The sequence below is a fragment of the Toxorhynchites rutilus genome, chromosome 3, assembly GCF_029784135.1.
Source record: "Toxorhynchites rutilus septentrionalis strain SRP chromosome 3, ASM2978413v1, whole genome shotgun sequence".
Lineage (NCBI taxonomy): Eukaryota > Metazoa > Arthropoda > Insecta > Diptera > Culicidae > Toxorhynchites > Toxorhynchites rutilus.
In genome coordinates, this window is record NC_073746.1 from 137,458,809 (window position 1) to 137,479,169 (window position 20,361).

The 20,361-nt window shown below is 36.8% G+C and overlaps 1 protein-coding gene across 2 annotated transcripts in view; it reads left to right on the top strand.

The window, feature by feature from the left end:
• LOC129780282 (neural cell adhesion molecule 1-like) overlaps positions 1-20,361 on the top strand; it is an 876,690-nt gene that overhangs the window by 532,089 nt on the left and 324,240 nt on the right. For both annotated transcript variants that reach the window (XM_055788354.1, XM_055788355.1), the window contains one exon: positions 15,693-15,822. In XM_055788354.1, coding sequence (XP_055644329.1) covers positions 15,693-15,822 — 130 coding nt within the window. The remainder of the gene's footprint in view (positions 1-15,692; positions 15,823-20,361) is intronic.

Below are 20,361 nucleotides of genomic sequence, written 5' to 3' on the forward strand. Positions count from 1 at the left end.
CTAAAATTGAAGAAATTTTGTTCAATTTAGTTGTTGTAAATTATGATGAATAAATAATCAATTTTCAGAATCTGATGACCCGATTATGCTTTGCTTCGTACACCAGACCAGCTTCAGTCTTTAGCTATAAACACTACTGTAAGGAGTTGAAAGATAAACTCTAGCAAACCTTGCCAGTTGGGGGTACTGCTTAGAGTTTAATGACCAACAAATAAATGGATCGAGATTGCAATTCGATTCGAAACGTTTCGTGATAACAATCGATTTCGTTGGCAATTGAGTTTTATTACAGAACGCAACGATGATTATTTTTTTTCGATTGCCACTTGGTTGAAACAGTCCCAAAAGGTGTCGTGAGTTTCGCGTGTAGGGTCTAGTTCTGTTTCGTCTCTTTACCAGGTGCTGAAGACGGCGATGAGCTATTACTCTCCGAAGATACGTCGAAATATATTTTATATACTTAAACAAGATTTTCTGTTTACATTTCAAGAGCTCCTATTTATTCAAGAGTTCCTAGTCTGACATGAATCTCGGGTTCATAAAGTTTGTAATTGCGTTAATTGTTGTAAAAATGGGTTTATTTCTCCCTAAAAATGTAATCTTTTATTTGCTTCATACACACATGCAGTTCCTCCCATTTTCATATTCGAAAAAAAAGAGCCGAATATCCGGCCTCGAAACTTGCCGAATATCCGGTATTTGGTGTTCGGCTAAACTACTATCCGTTTCATCACTAATTTGAGTGTGTTCCTATGTCTTTTCTAGATATATGTGATTTTTTCAGAATTTCAAAAGTTTGCGCACCACAAAATGTATTTCCCAAATTTTTGTTTTTATTTTTATTTTGAGACCCGATAAAAATATGTCTTATTTATATTCAAAAGTGTTCGCATGTGCGAGTTTTCTCCGGTTTACTTTCGATTCGAGTAAACGTTACAATCGGGTGAACGCCATTCGGTTTTCAGGTTAATGTTACACAACCGTTCTAGTAAGAGTAGGAGATTTCGATGCAAATATTGAAACACCAACCGCAAAATCTATTCGGAAGTCGCAGAATCTTCTTTACAATCCTTTACAATATTACGGAAAGGGATGCTTAACATTGAAGGATGGCAAAATCGTCGCAGGCGCTCTCGATCCTGTTCAGAATTGAGATAACCTCTTCGCTGGAGAAGATCCATGTAGCCATTACTGAATGTTACATCACAATACGTGAATTTTGATATGATTTTGGTACCATAAGAGTCGGCGTTTGACGGTTTTGATGTGGCCATCAAGTAGACATCAATCTATCTGCGAGACCGCGATTATCAGAAGAAAACGTCAATATAGATATTCTATAACAGCAGATATCTATTTTCAAAAGACAATTGAGAAACTATCGAAAATGTCAATATTAATTTCTCAATTCTATTTTTTTTCAATATTTTTCAATGAAACGTGCAAAAAAAACAATGTAAAAATTTGTGTTTGTGTTTTTTTCTAATAATGAAATTCGTAGATTTTTTTCCTCATATTCGTAATTTTTCATCTACATTCATTCGGTATTTTTCTGGGCGCTTTCGCATGTGTGAGGGTTGTGTCCGAGACACGACCGCATAGTTGACATAGGATTCCGTTAGGCTATCTGTTGATTTTGGATGTGTTTGAAGAATTACATCGATAAACTCTATGATAATGATTTGGTAGCCTCCTGAAAAGGGCCGTTTTGTTGGGTATTGTTTGTTCACTCCACCATTTTTTACCGAGTGATGATGACTGAAACTCACCAATGTAATGTAATATAATTACCAATACCGAAAACAATTATCAATTTTTCTCATCAGTAAAAACATGTTACTTTAATATAGAGAAAAAATATTTGAAATGGTAATTTTCTTTTATAATTTTTACTTTCTGAGTGTTTATTCAACCCAATGCGAATTTTAATTGGACTAACAACAACTAATACTATATGTAGAGCATATGGTAAATCACTTTTTCTAATATTTCTTAACTTTTCCAATTTTTCTCGCCGTATGAACATTCATTGGGTGAAAATGAACACAACAAAACAGACAGCTTAAACCAAACGACCCGTTCTCGGGCGGGAACACACCTTGGTTTTTATTTATGAAAATTGAAATGAATCATTTCATATATCGAGTCAACTGCTACCATATACAAATTTACACTTATACTTGTGCCAAATTTTTCACAGTACACGATCGGTCATTGATATGAAATTTCACGAAGCAACCAACATTAAAGTTCCAAATTTAAATTTTATTTGCTAGAATTAATCGTATCACTCACCTTACTTGCAATACAAAATGCACCCGACTTACAATGCCGATTTCCCCCAGGCAGCTTGGTTTTGACGTCTCTGTTAGCGGATACATTTCGGTAGGAACTGAAGCTCCCCTTACTTTCGTGTATTTACAATCCCGATTTCCCCCAGGCAGCATGGTTTTGATATCTCTGTTAGGGAACACATTTCGGTGGGAGCAAAAGTTCCCCCTACTTTTATGTATTTGCAATGCCGATTTCCCCAAGGCAGCATGGTTTTGATGTCTCTGTTAGGGAACCGCCACATGTGTCGTCAATTTCGACCAATCAGAAGTGGGTATTTCCGTTAGGATAGGGATTGAGTTATTTCAATTGTTCGATAGTTAGTTTCATGGCATATATTATGTTCTTCAATATAAAAAAATATAAAAATATATATAAAAATTGTTATGGAGTTCCGAAATCAATTGACGCAAAAAATTCATCAATCCATCATGAAATGACTGAGCAATGAGCGTTTGAAGGTGGACAACTTTCAAGATGCTTTCGATTTTCGATTATCATTTTGTACCCCAATATGTTCCCGAAAGATGTAATCCTACGCCAAAATTATTCGTTTTCGTGTAATTCAGTATAATTTTGGATATTTTATTTAAAGGACAGGTGTTTGGTAGTAACGCACCCCCTAAACGCGCTCCTGCGTTTACAATACAGCGAACGGAGAGAACGGATTATGGCAGAGAGTGAGTGCCTACACATCACCTACACTATCACCGACGATGATCGAACAAGGGACCTTTGTAGGCCGGGATAGAAAAATCAGATTCCTACTAAAAAGAAAGTAATTGGGTTGCGCAAAAATGGTCGGAAAATAATTGTTAGTCCTAAGTCCAATAAATGTGTAAACAAATAGAACAAAATTTGACATGTGGAAGTTATAGGGTGCAATAAATGATTCTATGGTGGTTAGACTCTGCACCCCCCCCCCTCTCTAAGGGGGGGGGCTGCCATACAAATGAAACACGAATTTCTGCATTACACGAGAATTAATCGAGTAAATGAAACCAAATTAGGCATATTGAGGTTTTAGGGTGCAATAAATGTTTCTATGATGGTTAGACTCTCCACCACCCTAAGGGGGGGGGGGGGTCTGCCATACAAATGAAACACAAATTTCTGCATTACTAGAGAATTAATCAAGCAAACGAAACCCAATTACGTATATGGAGGTTTTAGGGCGCAATAAATGTTTTCATGGTGGTTAGACACTCCTCCTCCGTCTCTTAGGGGGGGGCTGCCATACAAATGAAACACAAATTTCTGCATTAGTTGAGAATTAATCAAGCAAACGAAACCAAATTTGGCATGTGAAGGTTTTAGGATGCAATAAATGTTTGTACGATGGTTAGATACTCCTCCCCCCTCTCTTAGGGGGGGAGGGCGGTGTCTCTGCCATACAAGTGAAACACAAATTTCTGCATTACTCGAGAATTAATCAAGCAATCGAAACCAAATTTGCCATGTGAAGATTTTAGGGGGCACGAAACGTTTCTATGGTGAACAGACACTCCTCCCCCCTCTCTAAGGGATAGGAGTGGGGAGGGGTCTGTCTTTATTTTATCATATTTTCTGTATCAAACATTTATTCCATGTAACGGAGAAACATGTTATTTGCAAGTGGTTGAAAAATCTTGAACGAGAATTGTGTCTGAAAATAATCTGATATTATAATGATGAGTTTTGGTAGAAGTACTAGGAATTTTTTAGTAGAAGGTAAATTCAACGGGGTCGATTAGAAGATCAATCAATGAACAGTTCTGCGATTGCACTCATGAACTTGCGCTTAGTAAGGAAACGTAATTGATAACAAAAAATAAATTGGTGGGACGAAGTTTGCCGGGTCAGCTAGTATTTAATAAAAATCATTTAGAAGTGACGAAAAGGACACAGTGAATCTCCCCTGAAACATAGACAATATGCATTAATGTCACAAAATCAATAGAAAAGTTATTAAAACTACTTTGTCGAATTTGAAGTTATATTTAAACTTGAATAGAAGCTGATTACGCTGCTAATAGATCAAGATTTAATATGTGAATGTTTGTATGAGAGAAAAGTTGAACAAATCTTCTAGGTGTTAGGTAGTTCCTGAAGACTTATTGGCAATCATGAACACATAAGGATACGTTGGAAAACTAGTTCTGCTTCGAAATGTTGTGTTATATCGACAACAAAACAAAACAAAACAATTAATATGCTGTATATCAGTTATATCAGTTATATCATTGAATTGTGCACATAAAATGTAGGCATTTCGCTTAACTTCTAAGATTCGAACGTATAGTTTATCAAAGTCCTCATTAAATTTGGGACCCATATCACACATTTGCGAACATTTGCAGGCATCCCCAGCCATCACTCTCACCACATCATCTCTTCATCTTTCGAGCATGCAAGCATCTTCTTCGCTTCGCTTCTGCACTTGTCTCGAGTAGGCTGACAAATTGGCGCAACGAGAAGGGAACAATTTGCTAGCAGCAGTGAAGCTACTACATCAAGACAGCCCAAAATTATTCTCTCACGTTTTATTTCGTTCATATTTATTTATCTCGTCAAACAGATACGTCGTATTAGGGTAGGCGGAAACCAGAGAACAACGGAAAAGCCCAAGCCATCGCATAAAGCACGCATTAGCTTAAAGTTGTCATTCTTAAGCACATTAAACAGGTTGGGCACAAATAAAAATGTATCCCCCTCTGGAGTGAAAATTATAATTCTCACCGAAATATACTACTTTATGTGCACCTTTGAAACTTTTCGTTATTTTAATGTACCGTTTGCATTTTCGCAAACAATGGGCCGCAGTTTTTTCGTGTGCAGCCACCCATACGCCTCCATGGTTTCATTAAGAAGTTTATCCTTTAAAGCTTTATGAGCAAGCGTAACGAGCTTTCGCTGCCTCCGGCCTTCGCTGTCATAGTTCATCATCCTGTCTGATGTATGAATGAAAGGGAATCACGAAAACTCTAACAAAGCGGGGGAAAGGGGTTCCTTGTAAAAATAAGACATAAAATTCATATCATTTGCTCGGCGGATATCAAGAATCATGGCGTTGTGATATCGAGACGCAAAAAAGGGGAAGCCATTTTTCCACATCATGCGAGTCCTCGCACATAAGGACATCTCGCAGTACATTCTGGGGAATATTTCCGAGAACAGCAATATGTGTAACTTTCTTACCGGCTTACCGAACACGTACGAGGCACAAGATAGGACCGGGTTTCTTTTGATGTATCGAATTTCGGTGAAACTTAAGATTAAAATGATGTTCGCAGTAATTATGATTCATGCAGAGCTAGATTATGAGTAATGCGGATGAAAATTTCATCGGTAGGTATTCCAATCCAAATGATAATCGCAAGATTCATGCTTTCCGCCAGATGGATGCCATTTTTAATCATTGGAGAATTTGGAAGCTATGTAAATTGGATGGGAATTCGTAGGTACAAATTTCGCCGAATTGCTAATGCGAAAGAGTATCGCACATAAACAACGAAATGCGTTTTGACTAAATTCGGATGTTCACGCTGTCGGAATTGCACAAGCGGGGTTATGTAGGATACCTGAATCCACGGCGATACGCCTCCAACGGTGCATCCCATTCGAGACCACGAGAATCCCTTCCGTGAATTATTTACTTCGCCTGCCGTAATAATTCTTATTTTTTGCCGTTAATAACTCAATTACAAGCAAATTAACCTAGAAAAAAAACGGGAAAACCACTTTCAGCAACTGATGTCCGGTTAGCGAGTGGAGGAAACTCATGAAAAACATGCGCCCACAGATACCGAGCTTCCGGTTTTTTTTTTGCTGTTGCTTCCCTCTACTTGCCTTCGAGGCGATGAACAATTAGGGGCAAATTTATGACTGTCCACTCAATCTTGATGGCTCGGATAGAACGGTTTACTGCAAGGCAGCTTTTCGCTGAGACTCAGACTGCGCTGAGAAATCTGTTGAAAGTGCGGGTGGTGGCGCCACTTCCTTCGCGCGTATGCCATTACTAATTTTAATTTATCACCTTCTTTTTCCGCCTGCTTCACTCCCGGAGAGATAGAAACCCAACACAATAAACACAATGATTCGGAACGATCACTTCCGGTGAATGGATGAAAAATGTGAGCTGAAGATAATTACGACAATGGGGATAGGAAAAAATTGCCCCTGATTTATGTGGTTCATTACGGTATTAGGATAATTGAGCGATAAATGCTGGCGGTTATCAAGGGGGTAATTTATCGATTAAATTGAAGTGGTCAGGGTTTTTCCTTTCGTTCTAAGCTTTCATCGTGGTAATAGTAATATTGTGAAACAACAAAGTTGTGGTTTGTTGGTTTCATTGTTTTTTTTTTATTCATGGTGTTATCAGTTTCATTGGAATCGAACCGTTCTGTAATTGTAATCAAAGTTATTTTGTTCGTTCACCTTCAACACATGATTATGATTTAGTTTCGGGACCAATTGTACCAATTAGTTCAATTAAAAATTAACGATACCGAGTAGTAATTCAGACAACGAATCACTAACCATTGATTAGCCAGAAATTCAATCCAATATGCCTTGCATTGCACAATGTCATGGATGACTTCATCTGTTTCATAATGCGAGAAATTTTCATAGACAATCAAGTGTGAATCTCTGTCACTGCTGTCAGAGCAACAGGTTTTTATTCAGTTGTAATTATGACTCGTTGTCAATCATGCCAACCATTAGAGTTGGTAACTCTTTATAGAATATTCGCAGACATGTCAATAAAGCCTGTCAGTCGAACTTCACTCGTTTACCACTTTTCTATGTGCCATTTGGAAAGTGATGAGCCTGAGCTTTATTGTGGCAAATGCAACACAATATGGCTACATCATATGGAACATGCTTGTCACGTCATATAATTGGGTCAGAATCATTCATCGTGCCTAGGCAAATTGATTATAACGCATCCGAGCCGATGTTGCTCAAAAAAAAAAGAAAATAGTTCCATAGACAAGTTTGTATTGATGAAATTACGATAACGATACGAACGGTAATTTGACGGAACTGTATTTTATCTTTACCCATTTAGAAAGGGCGTTACTAAATTGAATTGCGAGCCTGCAGTGCTCAGGGGAAGTGGGGGCATAGTGGTTACCCTAAGGAATATGCCCATTTCCAGCGCCCACATACCGATTTAAATCACGTTTTTCGAAGAATATTATAGTTCAACTCATTGTTCTTCAAGACAGCAAACGGCTTTTACTATAAAAATTCAAAATAGTACACTTTTGATCATTAGAAAAAAAAGGTGAAAAATCGAACTTTTTTTTTGCTACCTCCAAGTGGTCACCTAGTGGGGGCAAAGTGGTCAACCGCACATATCAAGCTAAATGGGATAGATTTATGCGTTTTTTTCGTCCAATTTTTTTCTAATTATATTTGTTACAGTAGGTACATGTATGAAATAAGCTTGGCCTATTCACCTAGAGTCTCTATTTAAATTTTCTCTTGCATACAAAAACGTAGTAAGAAACACATTACGTTCCGCATAATGAGGCTTGGTTTAGTTAGAGTGGCATATTTATCCAGGGTCAAAGCCACAAAAGCATCTTCTTCAAGAGCAGAGTGTGATGAGGTATATCAGCTTTAGTGAACAGAACATTGTAAGTTGTATTCACCTATGACCACTTTGCCCCCAAACATGAAAATAATTTCTATGCTAATTAATCGCTGAGATTAAACAAAATATCTGTTCACCTCACCTAGAATATGTGAACAGTCGTCCAAACTGATGATTTGTCCAATGTATCAGATTGAAAGAATTAAATTTCACGAAAAATTCCTTAGATACCATGCGCACAGAACTACGGCCGAATGGCTATCGAGAGAGAAATTTCTGTTTTTATTTGTATTTTGACATGCGAGAGCTCTACTGAAGTACAGGGTGACTCAAAAGTGAGATTTTTCATTTCGCTATTGATAAGTCAACGAGATACCGTTCTGAATCATATTTCGGACGCTTAAGGCATATAATGGATTTCTGTCTGTCTGATTCTTATGGACTCGAAAACGACTGAACCGATCGACATGAAAATTGGTATGTAGGGGTTTTTGGGGCCGGCAAAGGTTTTCGTGATAGTTTGAGACTCTGACTCTCTCTGAGGGGGGGGGGGCTGCCATACAAATGAAAAACAAATTTCTGCATTACTCGAGAATTAATCAAGCAAATGAAACCAAATTAGGCATGTAGAGGTTTCGGGGTGCAATAAATGTTTCTATGGTGGTAAGATACTCCTCCCCCTCTTTAAGGGGGGGCTGCCATACAAATGAAACACAAATTTCTGCATTGCTCGAGAATTAATCAAGCAAATGAAACCAAATTAGGCATATGGAGGTTTTAGGGTGCAATAAATGTTTTTTGTGGTGGTTAGACACTCCACCCCCTTCTTTAAGGGGGGGCTGCCATACAAATGAAACACAAATTTCTGCATTACTCGAGAATTATTCAAGAAAATGAAACCAAATTTGGCATGCGAAGGTTTTAGGGGACAAGAAACGTTTCTATGGTGAATAGACACTCCTCCCTTCTCTCTGAGGGGAAGTGGTGGACTGCCATACAAATGAAGCATACATTTCTGCATGATTCAAGAACTAATCAAGCAAACGGAACCAAATTTGGCATTTGGAGGTTTTAGGGGGCAAGAAACATTTCTAAGGTGGTTCAACACTCCTCTCATCTTTCTAAGAAAGGAGGGGGGTCTGCCATGGAAATGAAACACAAATTTCTGCATAACTCGAGAATTAATCAAGAAAAAGTAACATAATTTGGCATGTGAAGGTTTTAGGGGGCACGGAACGTTTCTATGATGAATACATTCCTCCCCCCTCTTTAAGGGGGGCTGCCATACTAATGAAATACAAACTTCTGCATAACTCGAGAACTAATCAAGCACAATTTGGGATGTGAGGGTTTTTTGGTATAAGAAATGTTCCTATGATGGTATGACACCTCTCCCTCCTCTGGAATGGAGAGGGGGTCTCATAAAAATGTTACACATATTTCAACCAAAAATATTCCAACCAAACCTGACTATTGAAAATTTTTGGAAAAGTCTGAAGGAAAAAGGGAAAATTCGGAAAATAAAATTCCCTTATGTTCTACAATTACATAGTGACAAGCGTTGTTAGTCCATTTGATGTTTGCTCTAACGAAATATCTTTATCTTCTTCTATTTATACAAATAAAAATGGATTGCCGAATATTTTGATAAGAGCAAAACTCGAGGAAGGAATTGTCCGATTTAGGGCTGACTTTATTCTATCATATTTTCTGTATCAAACATTCATTCCGTGTAACGGAGAAACATGTTATTTGCAAGTGGTTGAAAAATCTTGAACGAGAATTGTGTCAGAAAATAATATGAGTTTTGGTAGTAGTACTTGGGATTTTATAGTAAAACAACAGTTCTGCGATTTGACCCATGGACTTGCGCTTAGTAAAAAACGTGAATGTTTGAAGGTATTGATAACAAAAAACAAATTTTGGGCGGGACGAAGTTTGCCGGGTCAGCTAGTTCTCGATAAATTAGTTCAATATGCTTATAAACTTTCTACTTTGGAATCTATTTGATTGAAAACTTTTAAAAAAATCATCGATAAAATGCTTTTCAAATGAAGCGAATAAGAATCAAACTTCGGACACTAAATCAAATTCCGGACAGAATGAAATCAAATTTCGGACATTATATTTTGTAATTTTTTGAACGAAAATTACATTACACTTGATTATATTTTGTAATCAACTGCGAAACACTTATCAAGCAATCACAGTAAACTGTTAACAATGATGAAAACTGATGAAACACGGGAGAAATTTATATATTTTGAAAAGGGGTAAATTCCACGTGCTCACGAGAAGCAAACGTCAAACACAAACGATAATGAGTAGTGTTGTTAGATTTTTGCCGATTATGTTATAATTCAAATGTAGTTCTCATATGAAATGATAGTGAAACCAAGGGATTACTCTAAAGAAGCAATTGTGATATTAATTTTATAGTTAAATCATCAGTGCATTAAGAACTTCAAGATATTAGAACGAAGTGTCCGAAATGTGATGTTGTCCTACATGAATTACATTCAGCGATGTGTATCGTCTGGCATACATGATGTCATTGTATTCCGATGAGATCTGTTCGATACGATAATTGGACACGAGATTTCTCATGTCCTGGTCCTGGTACGGACATAACAATGAACTTCAAATGCGTTTTTCTCGAAACTAGTTTTTTCAAACTGGCGTACACAATATCTTAAGTTCTACTGAACCGATTCATGTCGAATTTATATGGATACAATCTGCAAGCATCTCTCTATCGCATGAACCTCTAAAAATAATATTTTTTAAGTTCAACTATTTTAAAAAAATCGAGAAACGTAAGAAAAAACGTTATTAACCGAATTTTGTTTTTTTTTGTCAAAAAAGAAATTTTTGACGTGCCCTAGGTTCATGCGATAGCGGCATCTTTACTGATTCAGAATCTGTTCGCCCAAGCACAGGCTGCGCTCATCAAGTAGGAACCTATCAACGAGAGGATCATCGTTGCCAGATTCAGAACACGGGTTCGGAACCTAACCATAATCCAATGGTATGCGCCAACCGACGCTGCCGAGCTACAGGCCAAGGAGAACTTTCACAGTCAACCGAATGCCATCGTGGATTAGGTTCCAAAGGGTGACATCATGATCTACATCGGCGGACTTCAACGCGAATATCGGCTGCGACAACACGGACTATGAACGCGTCATGGTCTCGGAGAAATGAGCGAGAACGGCGAGCTGTTTGCAAAATTTTGTGGCAACAACGACATGGTCATTGGGGGTTCGCTCTTTCCTTTCCTTTCCTTTCCTTTTCGACATTCGTGATGTGCGGAATTAACGCAGTGCCGACATCGCGTCTGACCATCAGAAAGGCTTGAACGACGATTCAACATACGCTGACTAGAAGATCCAGCTGTGAAGAGGTCGTTCGTTGGAGAGCTTGAGACTCGAGCAGGGGATACACTGGAAGGTGGCAACATAGAAGAACAATGGACGGCCATCAAGAACCCCTTTATCGAAAGTAGTAAAAATAACCTGGGCCAGCTGCGCACCCAGAGGAAGGAGTGGATCACGGATGGAAGCTGGCGGAAGATAAAGGAGTGTAGGGAAGCTAAAGCCGCGATTGAGCGGGCGAAAATCAGAGGAGCCAAGAACGAAGCCCTCCTCTATGATATCTCACGACGGCTGGGTGGAGCTAGAATGAATCCAAGGATGGCTGTGAAAGACATGACCGTACAGTTACTCACCGACCCCACTGACCAGCTGAAACGCTGGTTTGAGCACTTCGAACAACTTCTTCAAAGTTTAGACATCCAATCAGTTCGTCAAGGGTTCGGCGCATCATTCGTGTCAACGAGGCCCCATCGCTGCACGAGATCGAAATAGAAATTCGGTATATGAAATGCAACAAAGCTCCCGGGGTCGAACGTATTTCAGCAGATATGTTCAAAACTTACCCCAAGCTATCCGCACGAATGCTGCATCAACTATTCTCAACTATCTGAGACACCACGACATTTCCGGCCGACTAGGTGCAGGGCGTCTTAGCGAAGGTCCCCAAAAAGGGTGTTCCGACTATGTGCGATAGTTAGCGAGGCATCATGTTTTTGTGTATTGTTCTGAAAGTTCTATGCAAAGTTATCCTTGAACGTATTTAGGAGAAGATCGACGCAATTCTCCGATGGCAGCAGGAAGGATTCCGTGTTGACCTTATTGTCACGTCATTGTCATTGTCACATCATCTTGAAGCAGATCAACGAATTCCAAGAGATGTTGTATTTGGTTTTCATTGACTACGAAAAAGCTTTTGACCAACTCAATGACGAAAATCTGTGGGACGCCTTGAGACGCAAAGGAGTCCCAGATAAATCTCATCGAATCGCAGTACGAGGCTCTCACGTGCCGAGTGCCGAGTCCTGCAAACGGAGCCTTGTCCGACCCGATACAGGTAGTCGCCGGTGTGAAGCAAATATGTATATCATCACCACTACTGTTTCTCATCGTAATTTACGAGATTATGGTGGGTGCAATTGACCACATACCGAACCGTTGGCTGCTTTGGCAGCCTGTTACTATGGAGCATCTGACCGACTTCGAGCTGACTGATGACGTTGTACTACTAACATAACAGCGCGTGCAGAGTAAGCTGAATGACCTTGCCGAACACTCATCTGCGGCATGTCTCAAAATCAACGTCAACAAGACCAAATCCTTGGATGTAAACATAGAAAATCACCCCAACTTCCCAGTAGTGGGTCGAGCAGTGGAGAACGTAGAAAGCTTTCAATATCTTGGCAGCCAGATAGCGTCGGATGGTGGTACCAAAATCGACATAGGTGCACGGATCAAGAAGGCGAGGGCTGCTTTTGCGGGTTTACGAAATGTGTGGAAATCAAATCAGCGAAAGCTCCAAAATCCGAATCTTTTCTTTAGCTAACGCAGGATTCGTAAGTAAACTAAGTAAATATATTCATTTTGGTGGCGACATCGCACCACTATACATGAAACTTTGTTAAATTAGAAAAGATTTTCAATAAAAATATACAAAAAATACGGGGGGGGGGTGTTTTGAAATATGAATGTTTTTAATATTAAATTGAATTTTTGAGTTAGATTTTTTAACAGTGCATTTAATGTGTTATTTTTCTAAAATAGTTCATAGATTTTCCAACAACTTTGTCAAACATCATACTTGAATCAGATATTTAGATTTTGGGTTACGATTTATTTAATAACGGATCAACGATTTTGAAAACGCAGTCGTAATTGTAAAGTAATCAGTCGTAATTGAAAATGATGATATGATAATGCAAATTGTGATTTTGGGTAGTTTCCATCATAAATACCAAGTTTCAAAAAATTGGAGAGGGTCGTGTCAAGATTTGCTGTTTTTGGTCAATTTGGCGTGGAATTGCTCTATATGGAAATCATAGACGTAGTCCTACGTCAAAATTACGTTTTTTTTCCTGTGTGGCATTTATACCCATGATATTTATGGCATTCCTGGATGTACTTTTTCCGAAAAAGCTACAGCCCGAGATGCCAGGTTTGAAGACATGTTTTCATTTTGAAGACATTTAACTTACTGCGATGACATTTGATTTTGTGAAGACGTTTTGAAGATATTATAAAGTATGTGAAGACATTTCAGTATGACAGTGTATGCGAATTTTTCGGAGATATTTGTTTCATAAAATTAGCCCAAAAAAAAACTTTTTTCTTAGTGTCATCCGCTCACATTTTATCAGTGTCACTTGCTTACTTTTGTCCTTAGTAATCATTCGAGAGTTTTATCTCGGTGTCATTCACTCGCTTGTTTTTCACGACCACTTCACAATCGAAGGTTTTCCGGTTACACACCGTTTCACAATAATAAGCCAAGACTTCAAAGCCGAAATAAACAAATTGAGTTACTTTTTTTAAAAATAACAAATGAAAGTTATCCATTATACTTTTTGCCATTTAAATCTATCTAGCCCACCTTCATAGAACATTTATTATTTCATTTCTAAATTTAGTTCGTGGACGCGTAATATATATTTTTTTCACATTTATTGAAATAAACTTCAAAACCCAAGGTAAGCTTAATGAATGCTCTATATACAACAATTATTATAAACCTAGAACAATCTATCAAGCAGTGCTCAAAATTAAGTTATGAATTTTAGTTTCCTTCAATATGACTGTGAAGACATTTTTTCGTGCTCTCAACTTTTTTGACTTTTTCGTAAAGTTGGTTTCCAACCTAAGTTGCCTAGTGTGTAGATAACCTTGGTGTTCATATTTAAGAGATGGACTTCGACTATTCTTCTCTATGGTGTTTTGCTGGTCATACGGCCATTAGGGTTCTAGAAGAGGTCGTTGGAATGTTGTCATGATTCGGTGCCATTTTATTCAATACTAGCTGACCCGACGAACTTCGTCCCGCCCAAAGTAGAATTTTTTGATTTGAATACTTTCAAAACATTCACGTTCTTATTAAGTGAACGTTAGTGAGTCCAATCACTGAACACTTCATTGAATGATTACCCTTTGACCCTTTATAATTTCCTTTCATTATAAATTGTCTAGTATCTCTACAAAAATTCGTCCTTATAATATAAAATTATTTTCAGACACAATTCTCGTTCAAGATTCTTCAAGCATTTGGAAATAACATATCTCTCCGTTGGATGGAATACATGTTTGATACAGAGAATATTACAAAATAAAGACAGCTCAAATCGGACCATTCCTTCCTCGGGTTTAGGGCACACCAACACATTTGGCCTTCCATTTTTGTTTATATAGATAGAAGATATAGGAATGCGTTATTCCGTCTGAAAATCCTTTTCCACTTTCGAACAAAAATCAATTTCGTTAGCGCCAACATCAAATGGACTAACAACGCTTAGCTAAATGTAGAACATATGGGAATTCAATTTTCCGAATTTTCCAATTTTTCTCACGGCTATGTTGATCTACGGGAAGAGACGAATACAACAAAATATTGAACCATTCCTTCCTCGGGTTTTGCGCCTACCAACACATTTGGCCTTCTATTTTTATTTATAGATATAAGATATGGAAATGCGTTATTTCGCCTGAAAATCCATTTCCACTTACGAACAAAGATCATTTTCGATAACGCAAATATCGAATGGACTAACAACGCTTACTATGATGTAATTTTCGAACATGTGGGAATTCAATTTTCCAAATTTTCCGACCTTCCTTCAGGATTTTCCGAAAATTTTCCGATTTTTCTCTCCACTATATTGATCTAAGGGAAGAGACGAATGCAGCAAAATACTGGAGGCTAAAATCGGACCATCCCTTCTTCGGGTTTTCCGCTTACCAATAGATTTTGCCTAACATTTTTATTTATATAGATAACTGACAAACAGAATATTACGCTAATATACAAACCAATTGAGATTGACATTGCGAGCCAATTTATTATAATTCTCCTTGAATTTATTTTTAAGTGGCAAGTTCGAAGATACGCGTCTACCAGTGTAAAACTAAAAAACTCTTCACGGGATAAAAATCCCTTGGCATGATACCGTTTCATATTTCCACGGATGATACCAAATAACAGTCGCAAGAAAGCTTACCGTTTCCGATAAGAGTCGTCGTACCGAAAACTCTCGTTCGGTCAATTTTGTGTTTATTCAAAATTCCGACTTACATTATAGCTTCCCTTTTCTCCTAGTTCTTCCCTTTCACATATAATACCATCACCGAACGCAAGCACTAGCAGCAGCAAAATTTGTTCATACTTTTTTTTCTCTCTCTCTGTTCCAAATATTTTCCAGTGAAATCGTCCGAGCTTCAGGCGGTGGAAGGAAGACGAATTTCGCTGCCCTGTCCATTATCGGCCCCGTCCCGAGATAAGGTCTACATGGTGCTCTGGTTCAAGGACGATGCCGGCATCCCATTGTACAGGTAAGCTGCTTTCCGTATTGAAATCCCGTCTCACAAACAAAAATACAAATAGAATCTATAGGCATGCAGTTGCCGGTTGCCGGAATTTACCCGAGGGAAGCGAGAAGAGTTTCGAGGAAGACGACTGATTACAGCACTGCAAGTATGCTGAGTATTCGTTAACATTGGGATGGTCGCTCTCACGTTTCCAATATTATTACACGAAGCAATCGAGAAAATCCAATGTTTCATTTATGGTTCTGACATGTTCTTTGGCTGATTGTTTGGTAAAATTGTGGCTGCTCAAGCAAGAGTTTGACCGTTGATAATGAAATGTAATTAATCGGTGCGGATTGCTTATCATGATAATGAAGACTATGTTTTCCCCATGTGGATGAATTTTCGCAATTAATATTTTAATAGATCATTGTTATTAAAATAAGTAGTTTAGCGAAACTTATCTGATTATGCTTTCTAGTAGATTTATGAAAGGACTTCTAATCAAAGAGATGATTAGTAAGTATTAATGTATCCTTTTGCGATTTACAGGTTGATTTTTCGTACTAGCATTGCAAGTTAATAAATTATTTTTCTTGTTTTATTTATCTCACCCTATGTTCGTAGAAATATACGAACAGGTAAATTATATTCCTGAGCAATTCCAAATGAAATCGACAAATGACAAAACATGAGTATTTTTGATTCGAATGAAAGTTTTTATTCCGTTTGAGTTGTAGAAAATATGAGTTTTCCACAGCATTTGGAATTTGTTTGACTCAAGTGTAACTTTTGAAAAGGGCGTATCAAGAAGTAAATTAGAGAAATCTTTGATAATTTATATCTCAAAAACTATGACTCGTACCCAAATAGTGTCTTAGAAGACTTATATAGTATTGATGTTGAAAAGTGAAAAAAAATACACTGAGAAAAAAAAGTACTCTTTTTTATTTGCAAAAAAACTTTGATTTGCAATATCTATTATTTTTTTTTTATTTTTTTTTTATTATAAAATAGAAGTCATGTAGAAAAATTGAAAAATCAGTGATGGTAAATCTATTTTTAACAAACATTGTGTAACATCGAATTTTTATGAATTTTCGAAACTTTGAATTTTTGTACAATCATTTTTAGCCACAAACGAATCCTGATGTGATTTAAAACAAATAAGCTCATTATCAATCTCCTTCTAAATGCAGCCATTCTCGAGATATTTGAAAAAAATATTTCTAATTTATTGTCTTTTTTATAGTAAATATGTTTGTCGTGTGCTATAAGCATGGCGGCATGAAATTTTATGTATTTGCTTATAATTTCCAACAACTTTTCCAAATACATCATTATGGTAAAAATATAAGTTTAGGAGTTACCTAAACTTAGGAGTTGAAAAAAAAATTGAAGACATGTGAGTTAATACAATACGTAACGACATAAAAAAATCATTTTTTTATCTGAATACAGGAGAACTTCGATATAACGAACCCTCGTTAGAACGTTCATTTTACCTCGATATAACGTACACATTTTCAAAGTCCGGGCTTCGATTATCCGGAATGTTAGACTCGATTAACCGGAGTATTTTATTTTTGATTTTCGGAAATTTTGAATAATTTGTATAATAATTCCATATTGAATAGCTGATACGGGTATCAAATGAAACGACTTGACTAGTAGAATGCAGTTAATTATGAAATATGCGAATCCAAAATGGCGGCCACTACAAAATGGCGGATTACATATTTTCTCAGAACCTCATTAATATGGGTATCAGATGAAAGGGCTTGACTAGTAGAACACAGTTATTTATGGAAAATGCAAATACAACATGGCGGCCACTACAAAATTGGCGGATTACATATTTTCTCAGAACCCCTTCAATATGGGTATCAAATGAAAGGGCTTGACTAGTAGAATACAGTTATTTATGAAAAAGGCAATCCAAGATGGCGGCCACTACAAAATGGCGGATTTGATATTTTCTCAGAAACCCATCAATATGGGTATCAAATAAAAGGGCTTGACTAGTACAACACAGTTATTTATGAAAAATGCAAATTCAAAATGGCCGCCACCACAAGATGGCACCATATATATTTTTTCACAACCCCTTCAATATTGATATCAATAGAAAGGGCTTTACTAGTAGAATACAGTTATTTATGAAAAATGCAATTCTAAGATGGTGGCCACTACAAAATATCGTAGTAGCAGTTAGTAGTTATCACATCCGTTCCTTCATTAATTTAGGTCAATGATGAGACTTAAATAAAATCGTGGGGTATATGCTGAAACAAATAACTGTGGATAATGGAAATCCAACGTTTATTTCTTACCTAATTTTCTTCGGAATATTTTCATGATGTACTGTATTCTATTAGTCAAATCATTTCATTTGATACCGATATTGAGGGAATTGCAAAAAATACATAGTCGACGATTTAGTTGCGGCGACCATTTTGAATTTATGTTATTTATCATGGTTCGTGTTCAACATGTCAAGTCATTCAGCCATTTTTTAGCGATGGCCAAATTGAATTTTTCTAGATCGTGGAATATGTAGTATGATAATGGCAGTAGAATTAAAGGTGTCTTCCAAATTTCAGATCAATTAATCAACAGGAACGGGGTCAATTTTGTATTATTTTGGGACAACCCAACAAACATTCAAACATGCATACAAACAGGTCAAGCTGAATGAAACCATTTAAAAAGTAATTAGTTGTTTGTGGACTGCGGCCATCTTGAAATTGGATTTTTCATGATCTGCTATGTTCTACTAGTCGAGAACTTAATTTTGATATTGAAGAGGTTCTGAAAAAAATATATATGGCGCCATTTTGGGGTGGCGGCCATTTTGGATTTGCATTTTTCATATATAACTGTATTCTACTAGTCAATCCCTTTCATTTGATACACACATTCAAGCGGTTCTGAGAAAATATGAAATAATGTAGCGGCCGCCATCTTGGATTTACATTTTTCATAAATAACTGTGTTCTACTGGTCAAGCCCTTTCATTTGATACTCATATTGAAGCGGTTCTGAGAAAATGTGTAATCCGCCATTTTGTAGCGACCGCCATCTTGGATTTTCAAGACCATCGAATACGCAGATTTATAATGACACCTGAGAAAAAGATGTGTTCCAAATTTCAGATCAATCGGTCAACAGGAAGGGGGTTAAATTTATATTAATGTGGTATAGCGCTTCATACAAATTTACAAAGTTACAAAGTCACAAACATATAACCGGGTCAACCTAGATATCAATACTCCGGATAATCGAGTCCGACCTGTATTGGTTTCCTGAAAGAACAATAAATTATCTGTATTTTGATACAAAAGATTGTTTTGTACCTTTAATCAATCCCGAAGTACAACTGTTTTGTGAATTCGGATTCTAAATGAATCAAACTATAATCAACAGTACGAAGGGAAACATTGTGAAAAAGGATGGCTTCGTCTTCTAGTTGAATTTATTTATTAACCTACTCAAACAGCAACACAATAAAGTAATATACGCTACGTTTCTGAGTTCTTTTTTATGCTTCAATACAACGTCCAATTCGATACAACGTACAATTTTGAAAGTAAAATGCACGTTATATCGCAGTTACCCTGTACAAACATTTAACATATTATTCGTGTTACACAATCAAAACACAGACAGTTCTTAAAGTAGAATTGAAATCCCAACAACACTAATACACCTCGTTGATTCAGCCGGACGTTCATCAATCTTCGTTATAGAGAAAATAACAGTATCCCACAATGAACTGCAACATAAATTTCTCGTGCTATAGACCGTTTCCGAAAAAACGGTAAGAAATGTTCATCTGAAATACATTAACCGTGTCAGTGATCGAGAAACTAAAGAAAATAGGATGCAATATTCTTTTAGATACATATTGAAAAATTTTCGGATCGTGCCGTTCATCTCTATATCATGCCGATTATTTCTACGTAGAGACAAACGAAATGTTCCGCGAATTTTTGAAGATGTTTGAAGATGAAAATGAAGATGTAAATTCATAAAAAATCGATGTTCCACAAAGTTCGTCAAAAATAATTTTACTATCTTGAACTGATTTTTCAAGTTTTCTACATGTCTTCTATTTTATATGAAAAAAAATCAAAAATATATATTTTAGATTGCAATATCTATTTTTTTTTGTAAATTTTTAATGTTTTTTTTTGTAAATAAGAAAAGAATACTAATTTTTTTCCTCAATGTATATTTTTTTCACGTTTCAACATCAATACTCTATAACTTTTTCTAAGACACTATTTCGTTACGGCTCATACTTTTTGAGATATAAATTATCAAAGATTTCTGTTATTTAAATCATTACGCTTGAATCGAAAAATTCCCAAATGCTGTGGAAAACTCATATTTCATCCAACCCAAACGGAATATAAACTTTCATTCGAATCAAAAATACACGTTTTTAAAATCTGCATTTTAGGGACGATTCCATTTGAGGGGCTCAGAAGGAAAGGGGTGTAAGTGATTTGATCGATTTTTCTTCATCAACTTTCTCTTCAGTTAATAATTCAAGTGCAA